At 33.9% G+C, this 10,000-nt stretch overlaps 2 protein-coding genes across 2 annotated transcripts in view; one reads left to right on the top strand and one right to left on the bottom strand.

The window, feature by feature from the left end:
- fh (fumarate hydratase) overlaps positions 1–872 on the bottom strand; it is a 10,113-nt gene extending 9,241 nt beyond the window's left edge. Inside the window, exons 1-2 of the mRNA XM_077194733.1 lie at positions 696–872; positions 1–17 (exon numbers count right to left, since the gene is read on the bottom strand). The exon at positions 1–17 is cut by the window's left edge and continues 118 nt beyond it. Coding sequence (XP_077050848.1) covers positions 1–17; positions 696–824 — 146 coding nt within the window. The 5' untranslated portion in view covers positions 825–872. The remainder of the gene's footprint in view (positions 18–695) is intronic.
- A 2,639-nt stretch (positions 873–3,511) lies between these two features.
- Positions 3,512–10,000, top strand: part of hhex (hematopoietically expressed homeobox) — a 7,123-nt gene continuing 634 nt past the window's right edge. The window contains exons 1-4 of the mRNA XM_077194732.1: positions 3,512–3,671; positions 5,329–5,848; positions 8,320–8,498; positions 8,569–8,619. Of these exons, the coding sequence (XP_077050847.1) occupies positions 5,530–5,848; positions 8,320–8,498; positions 8,569–8,619 (549 nt within the window). The 5' untranslated portion in view covers positions 3,512–3,671; positions 5,329–5,529. The remainder of the gene's footprint in view (positions 3,672–5,328; positions 5,849–8,319; positions 8,499–8,568; positions 8,620–10,000) is intronic.

The raw sequence follows: 10,000 nt of genomic DNA, 5'->3' as shown, positions 1-10,000 counted from the left end.
TACGACTCTGAGCTGGCCTGGAATGACAACAATAACCCGTCAATCAATCATATTTATTACATTTTTTTTTTTTTTTTTTTTTTTTATTAATTCATTCCATTAAAATAAATCCCACTGTCATTTGAAATTAACAATGAGTAGAACAATTGTCTTTGTACGAGTGACATAGAGTGAAGCCACATTTATACAGATAATATAAAATTATTAAATAAATAGAAAATAAATAAATAAATAAAAAAAGGTAAAGAAATAAATTTGCACTACTTTCTTTTTGACTCAAGTAGGGGATAGAAAGATCTAATTTAAACATGGAATCTATGTTCACCGGTGACTTTATAATCTTATTTGATATCTGGGATGTTTTAATTGCTTTTTTGTTTCTTTTACATTTAACTTTACATAGGAAATCACATTTATGAATATGATTCTCGTCATTAAAGAACGGATCAGTCTGATTTAATGAGCAGAAACTAATGCTGATGTTTCTCAATCACTGTAAATCACACATCAAGCAAGAATTAAGCACAAATACGCATTTATAATGTTTTGAAAAGCATACATGAGTTATAATATCGACACATGACACATGTGTGATTTCTGAGGGCTTTAGAAGAACGATAAACATGAAGGTCATTCCCCGGCCCGTCAGTTCAGCTCACACCTCAGTAAACACTGCAGAAACACTGGGATTTTACCATTCTGAGCGGGTTTTGCAGGAGTCCCGGCGCTGGTTGGATGTTGCGGGCGATTATGGATCTCTTTGCGGTGCAAAGCTTCGACAGATCCGCGCTGAAGCGCTGCAGTTTCCCAGCGGACCGATACATGGCGACTGGGGGCGGAACCGTTGCTCACCAACCAGAGTCGACCGTCAGGGGGCGGACACTTATTAGTGAAACACTACACATTACGGGGACACAATTACCGGCGACACCCATTGGATATTTTTTTCTGTGGTTTTTTTTCCCAGTTTTTTTTACAGTCTATGGGTTGAATTTTAATGTATTTTTTTTTTAATATTTTTTTTTATTTAACTTTTTATTTAATTTTTGTATGTATCATACACAAAAAATAGGAGAATAAACTCAAGGTAAAGCAAGGCAGTAAAGTAGGCTATATACAGTAATAGATAGTCTACTAAAAAAATAATGTGTAAAACATTTAAAGCAATAAAAATGAAACATACAATAAATTAATACAAATAAATAGAAAAAATAACATGGGAATTGTAAAAAAATGACAGCTTTAAAATGTTTGGTTTTTGTATTAACTTCCTTTTGTTTATTGGAAAGTTTTATATCCATAAATGTAATTATACAACGCGCTTTGACATCTTCAAACAAGAAATGAAGTTGTACTTGAATACAATTTCAATATATGTAAATAGGAAAGCTATAAAAACATCTAGAATTTGTACCATGTTTAATATTCTTTCACAATATACCTTTTATTTTTGTGCCCCCACTTTTTTCTTTTCTTTCTCTTGGTAAATCATTTTCAATAGATAAATCATGCTTCTTTGTATTATTTTTCTTGTTAATTATTGATCCATAACTTGTTTTTTGTCTGAAAGTTTTTCTGCTTTTGTATTTGCAACAACAACAACAACAAAAAAGCTTTAAAATTTTTTTCACTTGATGGTGATAAAATATTTTATTTATATTTGATTTAATTATTATACGTCACCGTTACTATATTCATAGAGTCAAATGGAATGAAAAAAGGCCAAATTCTGAACAATTTAAAAGTGATATTAAAATGTATAAACAAACAATATCCGAATGTAAAAACTTAAAAGCAAGGAAAACTACACAGCTGTTAAAACAATACATGTTTTTTTCTGTAAAATGCCTTTCTTTCTTTTTTCTCTTTGTTTATCCCCCTTTTGTTTACCCCCGACATGTATGGTTATATGTACTCCTGAATGTCAATTATGTGTTGTTCTTATTAAAATGCATTAAAAAATAATAATAAAAAAAACTGTTAGCTTTCATGTTTTAAGAATAATTCGAATCCCCACCTTGTCAACATGGTAATTTTGGTGGGTACATATGATATGCACACATGTTAGGCAAGTTAAAAGTCCCTTAGAATGTCCCCGTCTTCCGTTTTAATAAATAACTGAATTCATGAATTAATAATTAATAATTAGTGGTAGATATTGTTCCTAATCTGTTAGGTATGATGGATCTAAATCGATCTAAATTATGATTTATAATTTTTCGCTAGACAGAGGACTTTAATTGTGGAGTTCAGGCGCGAATGACGCACGTGTTACTTTTCTCAGCGCTCTTCAGGATGGACCAATCACAGCGCTTTAAGTAATCGATTCGATCGATGCCCCTGATTACTCGATTTCGATGCTGATCACTAATATTAATAGACTTAAACTATTATAGGCTACTTTATAGTCCACAAATGTATCCAGCTAGACTTTAATCTAACTGAGATAAATGCGACTGAAGGGTGGATTGCGCTTCTGAGCCTCAGCGCCCCCTGGAGGAAGAGCCCGGGGTTTGCAAACATTGAGCGCATGCGCACTGAGTGGTAGATACCTCCGGTCCGCGATATTTTTTTTCACAGGATGGTAGGGGAAGACTCATGAATATTCATTAGGGAACTCATCCCTGATTGGTCTTAACCCCAGTGACTGGTAGGTTTAGGGGCGGGGTTAGGGCGTAGGTCATCAGACCAATCAGGCATGAGTTCCTTAATGAATATTCATGAGTCTTACCATCTACCTTACCCCTACCATCCTGTGAAAAAAAATATCGCCTCCGGTCCCAAACGAGACCCGATTTACAGGGGGGGAAATCTCGATTTCTCACCACACTAGAATTTATTCATATATATAGCATTTATTATTATGTAAAGCCAATATAATATGATTATTCAATTGAATATTAGGCCTATTGAATCACTCAACTGCTCCGTATTTTGATATTATTATTATTATTACATCATTATTATTTGTATACTTACAGTTACAAACATCCTCCACCAGAGGGCGGCAACACACAGATGAAACTCAGACAGTTCACAGACCCGCAAGAAATAACAAATGCAAACATGATGTTTCCCTATCTAATCTATCTCTGTCCTCAAAGTGTGTGTTAATTATTATTCACACACTGGAATAATATCATGTTTTAGCGCAAAAACAGGGCAGAAGAGCATCAGTGTCGCTGGACTGTAAAACACACACGATGAGAGGAAGATCACTATCAGTTTCCTCTGACTGATGTGTGTGTGTTTGTGTGTGTGTGTGTGTGTGTGTGTGTGTGTGTGACTGTAATCGCCTGCTAATTGAAACCGATCGTGATCAATAGCGCCTAACGACTCTGATAAGAAGACTGGACTTTTCAAAAGACTGTAAATGACGAAATATGCGACTCATAAAAGAGGAGAAGTTTGTGATTAATCAAACAGGCTCGTTCGGAGGTCATGGTGTTTCTGTACAGTGTGTGAGTGTGTGTGTGTGTGTGTGTGTGTGTGAGTGTGTGAGTGTTGTTTCACGGCCTCTGGTCTGACGAGGCGCCGAGACTGTGACAGCGGATCAATCCACAGCAATGATTGTCGAAGATCAAATATTAGCTGTTCCCAGATCAGCCTTTCATGCATGATAAGTGACATTAGTCCGGTTTATAAGACCTGGAAAGAGCTTCAATCAGTCTGTGAGTAGATCAATGAAAACTGCATTTCATTTCGGTTATCGTATTCATTGCGCGTTTCTATTGTCACTGTAATTGGCTGATTATAATCGACTAACTGGGTGATATTAAGAGAAAATATTAAATTATTGAACGTTTTCCCGTATGTAGATTTATATCAAAATGCTTTGATTAGCCCTTATAATTTATGTTTTCAGTTGTTGCAGTGAATGTTTCTCATGGGTTTATTTTTTATAAGTCATTTTCTGTTTTCTGACACAAACATTAAAGTTTTGAATGTGTATAGGCCTATTTATTATTGCCTCCCTCATTTGCACATGCACGGAAAAGTAGGTTATCAGTAAATAAATGTATAAATAAATCTACAATACATGTGAAAATTAATTAATGCATAAATAAAACTAAGAAAAATAACTGTAAAAATATATACAAAGATAAATTAGCCTATTTAAAAATAATTATTTGTTTTATAATTATATATAATAATATATTTATTATTGTGCACACGGAAAAGTACCAATAAATAAATGTATAAATAAATCTGGAAATTAATACACATACAAATAAATGAACACATAAATAATAAATAACAGTAAGAAAAATAAATGAAAAAATAAATAAAAATTCGTACAAAAATGAATTATTTGTTTTATAAAGTCATTTATTCCTTTTATTCCTTTTACACTTTTATTTATTCCTGTATTTATGTATTTTTATTTCTGCGTATTTGGTCCTCCATATATTAAACACACCTTGACAAATATAAGATTATATTCTGTTTTATTATTAGCCATAATTTATCGTTAACGTTTTGTGATTTTATTTATTTAATCCACTAATTTGCATGAAATAACGTAAACATAAAAAACAATGTCTTACACAAACTTTTATGTCGTAACATATTTGTTGTTTATAATTAAAATAGGCTTTGCGTTTTCAAAATTAAATCTCGATTTTCTTCATCATCACTAATTAAATTAAAATAGTGAACTGAACTTCATAGCGGGCTGTGAATGAACAGCTTTTGATTTACTTTAATGTAAAACTTCAACTTCTGTTTTTAATGGGTTCATTTTTAACAGTGTATCAACAATTTGAAAAAAAAACACTTTCTCTTTTTAATTACAAACTGAATCCTTCATATAATGAACATAATGCTATTCAGTTATGACTTTTGCTTTAGTTTATGTGACTTAAACGAAAATGTTCTGAATGTAAATAATTCTTCATGCTTTTACCAGTAATGTGATTCAGTTGCTTGTAACGCGTTACAGTGTGTGTGAAAACATCTTCTATTTCTGTCATAACGAATTTAATCCTTCATGTGGGCCTAATAAGAAAACGTTTCCGTTACTTGTAACGCGTTACAGCAGTCTGTATGAAAACGTGTCATAACAAGATAAATCATTCATGTGGGCTTAATACATTGGTATTAAATTATGAGGCTTTGTGTGACTTTATTGAAAATGTTCTGAGAGTGAAATCAGATATTTAATATGTAATCTGATTCCGTTACTTGTAACGCGTTACATGTGAAAAGTGTCATAACAAGCTAAATCTTTCATGTGTGCCTAATTAATTTCTATTCAATTATGAGGCTTTGTGTGACTTTGATAAAAATGTTCTATTCTTCACGCAGATTCATGAATTCTGTTTCCAGGTGCATCCTGACTTTTCCCATTCATCTCATTCTTCTCGGAGAGCCAATCAGAGTTCGCGTACCTGCAGGAAGTTTGACCCGTTATTCTCCTCCCTCGTGAAACATCATCACCTCCCTCGCCAGTGACCACACTCACTCAGAACACATGGAAGCAGGAGCAGAAGTGCACGCGCACTGACACCAGCCAACCGAGAGCACACAATGCAGTTCCAGCCCTCGCACGCGCATCTTTACGCGCCGACGCCCGCGCCGCCCGTCCACCCGACGCCCTTCTACATCGAGGACATTCTGGGCCGGAACGCGTGCGCGTCAAGCCCGCTCGCGCCGACGCCGAGTCTGCCGTCCCCGAACTCGTGTTTCACCAGCCTGATCCCGTCTTACCGGACCCCGATCTACGAGCCCACGCCGATACACCCGGTTCTGACGCAGCACGCGCTCGCGGCGACCTACGCGTCCATCTACCCGTTCCAACGCTCCGCCGGGGACTTTACGCACGCGCTGATCCGACACGACCCGCTGGGTGAGACTGCAATCCTCTCTGTCATGTGTTGCTCATGCTGGGAATGTGTGTGTTGATAATATCGCTGTGACATATTGAGGATAAACAACAAAACCAACACTCTTAAAAATAAAGGTTCGTTAGTGGCATCCATGCAACCATTAAAGGTGGAAAAAGTTCTTTAGATCATTAAAATGTTCCTCACATGATCACTGAAAGTTTTTTGGAATTACACCAGTTTAATTTACTTGGAAATGTAACTTTAATTTGAATGGGCTCATGTTTTTTTAGTTTTTTTTTTTTTTTACAGTAAAACCCTTTCTCTTTGTCATAGCGAACTCAGTCCGTCAAACTATGGCCTTATGAGGCTTTTGTTTTAGTTTATGTTGGTTAAAAGAAAATGTGAGAAAAGTGAAAGCTTATAGTAATCTGATTCCGTTACTTGTAACGCGTTACCGCAGTCTGTGTGAAAATATCTTATTTGTATCATAAGCTAAATCCTTCACGTGGGCCTAATGTAATTGTATTATATTACGAGGCTTTTTGGTTGAGTTTATGTTGGTTAAAAGAAAATGCTCTGAGAGTGAAAGAAGATTTTAAAATAAGTAATCCGATTCCGTTACTTGTAACTCGTTTCTGCATTGCAAAATAATGTCGAGGTGTCGTAACAAGCTTAATCCTTAAGGTTATTGTATCAAATATGTTGCTTTGTGTTACTCTAAATGTTTTGAGAGCGAATAATTATTCAAGCAAAATTAGTAATCTGATTACGTTACTTGTAACGCATAACCGCATTCTAAATCCTACATATGAAGAACATTAAACATCATACCTTTATTTTTAAGAGTGTTTTGACACGGGTTTTTTATTTACATTTTTAACATTTCTTGCGGCATAAACACCCAAACCAGCTAAAGTTCTTGGGTAACAACAACCACAAAAATATGCTGTGCTTAATTCACTGGCTATTACTGTGAAATTGCCTAAAAATCGGTGCCGTTTTGCGAAAGAAAGCTCAAGATACATGAGGTCTGTTTACCAACAGCTCGTGTGGTTAATAATATCAACCAGACTGACCCGAAGAGGAAGCTCTTCTTGATTTCGAAACTGCAGTTCAAAGCGCATTACTGTGACCCTGATCCTACATCAACACGAACACAGTCGAATCATGAATTAAGCTCATGTTTTCCAGCGCGGGCGCGCGCGCGCGTGTATGTGTGTGTGTGTGAGGAAGACTCCTCAGATGATGATGATGATGATGATGATGAGGTTAAGATGCCTGTGTTCAGCAAACCCTGACCCTTTCCGTTCACTCCGGAAACCTTGAGTTCTCGATAGGAGTGAATGTGTTTCAGAAGCTGTGAGATGTTTTCCTGGAGCAGGACTCGTGCGCGCTGCTGATTATTTTATCCACATCCTCAATACACACATATTCAGGAAACACTCGACTTCTGATAGCCGGGATCCGTTTTTTACAGATTCTTCGTTTCCTTTCAATGGGCTGAACCCTTTTAACAGCTAAAACAACTGAAAAAACACGGAACGCGATTAAAGAAACACTTTTCAGCCGAAACACAAATCAGAGATCGGGTTATCACAGTCACTCAGGGTTATTGCAAATATGATTTTATTAATATAGCCGTTAAACATGTTTGTCTGCTAAATATATTTTAATTATAAAATCACAATTGTGTTTTAGTTCATCACACTATTATCACTTCAAAAAATGTAATCACTGGTCAATAAAATAGTTTTATGAATTTCGAGAAACTAATTATCCAGTAAAGCTTTTGCCAAAACAAAAGCCTAAAATATCTGAGATCAAAGAATTTTCATTAATGCAAATATGATTTTATTTTATATATATATATAAATCAAACATCTCAAATTTAAATTTATGTATAGGCCTATATATACATAAATAAATATTTTTTGTATCATTCAAATGATTTTATTACATTCATTTTATTACAATTTTATTACTTTATTACAAAAGTATTATATTTAATCGATCCGTACAAAACCCTTTTTAAAAATACATTTATTAGTAATATATCTTGAATTGATGCCTTAAGTAAAACAAAAATCACGAGGCATGAAGTTTATCGCATTCTACCACTTTGAATGTAGTTACTGATCAAGAAAATAGTTGTAAGAACTTAGATAAATATTGTAAGTTTAAATAGACAAATAAAAAAAAAGATGTTGCTACATTGAATCATTTTAAAACTGTAAAGCTGTTAGCGCGCGCGTTCTGAACGGGATGAATCTGGGTTTCCTGTGTGTTTGGTGAGTGTGTGTGTGTGTGTGTGTGTGTGTGTGAGGATTATTGGACGGATGTTCAGATTAACCAACAGGAAACACATTGGCGGATATTTTGCCATAGTCTTTCTGCTCATAAACTCGAGCTTTCAACGGATGTTCAGGCTGTCAGACAGAGATTCCGAGCAGATACTGAGCGTGTGTGTGTGTGTGTGTGTGTGTGTGTGTAGGGAAGCCCCTGCTGTGGACACCCTTCATCCAGAGGCCTCTCCACAAGAGGAAAGGCGGACAGGTTCGGTTCTCCAACGACCAGACCATCGAGCTGGAGAAGAAGTTCGAGACCCAGAAGTATCTGTCTCCTCCCGAGAGAAAGAGACTCGCGAAGATGCTCCAGCTCAGCGAGAGACAGGCGAGTTCCTCTTCATCTTCATCTTCATCAGTTTATATGATCTCTGTTTTAATAACTTCATCTTTTACAGGTTAAAACCTGGTTCCAGAACCGGCGGGCGAAATGGCGGCGACTGAAACAGGTGAGGATCATTTCTGCTGTTAAAATACCTGTCAAAAAACTTCAGGGAGGCTATCATCATAATAATATGTGTTATAACGATGTTCCTAAAATATAAATAATAGGCTAAAAAAACAAACCAAGCAAAACACGCGACCGGAAAAATACCTATATCAGGGTTTTCCACTTTTGAAAGTCATAATCTTAATGATAGCCTCCTGTTTTATTATTGCAGCAAGCCTTATTTATTTTTCTTTATTATTGTAGCCTACATTTTTTATATCCTAAGTGTTTTTATTCATTATGGCCATAATTCGTTTTGGTAGTTTTCATAGAGATTTATAAATAAATAAAACGAATCTCAAAAATATTTTAAACGGTAAATAAAAATCTACTCGTCAAAGTAGGCCTAGCATACTTAAAATATATTATTTTATTGTTGTAATAGCCTACTAAATCATAGCCTGTGTGTTATCTAATGTTCCTAAAATATAAATTAGTAGTAGGCTACTATAATGTCTGTCTGTTCGTTTAAATAAAACAAAAAACAACTAAAATAAAAACAAGGAATAAAAATAAAACGAAACTCAAAAATATTAATTCTACTCATCTAATACTTAATATATATTATTTTATTGTTGTAATAAATCCTATGTGTTATCTATTGTTCTCAAATATATATCAAATATATATATAAAATATATATAATTTAGTAATAGGCTAATAGAATTTCTGGCTGTTCGTTTGAATACATTTTCTTTTAAACTAAAATAACCAAAACAAGGAATAAAAATGAAACGAAACGAAACTCAACAATTATTTTTGACGGTAAAAAGATTATTAGTCAAATACTTATTAGATAGATAGATATTATTTTATTGTTGTAATAGATCCTATGTGTTATCTAATGTTTCAAATCATCATTAATTAGAATTTCTGACTGTTCATTTTAAAGAAAAACAACCAAAACAAGGAATAATAAATAAAACGAAACGAAACTTTTAAACGGTAAAATAATTCTACGATAAGATTATTTTCTTATTTATTTATAATTAGACCTATTCTTATAATTGTAATTATAATGATGTTATTTCCTATACATTTACAAAAAATAATTAGGCTAACGATCAATTAACAATCAATTTTTTTAATTGTTAATCTTCATATTTATTTATTTGATTATAATTATATAGACTAATCATACTTATGTATCTTGTTTCCTATATAGGCTATTTACTACAAGTATTTAATTAAAAATTCATATCTAAAATGTTTTATTATTTAATATTTATTTATAATTATTTTATCATTATAATGTATGTCTTATTTCCTATTTACTAAAATGGGCTTATGTATAATTCATGTTTAATTAACAAATAATATGCCTATCTAAAATGTTTTCT

Source organism: Siphateles boraxobius, unplaced genomic scaffold, assembly GCF_051911475.1.
Source record: "Siphateles boraxobius isolate OS27281-9 unplaced genomic scaffold, OSU_SipBor_1 320, whole genome shotgun sequence".
NCBI classification, from domain to species: domain Eukaryota; kingdom Metazoa; phylum Chordata; class Actinopteri; order Cypriniformes; family Leuciscidae; genus Siphateles; species Siphateles boraxobius.
The sequence above is the reverse complement of the archived record's forward strand: the minus strand, read 5'-3'. Positions and strand labels throughout refer to the sequence as shown.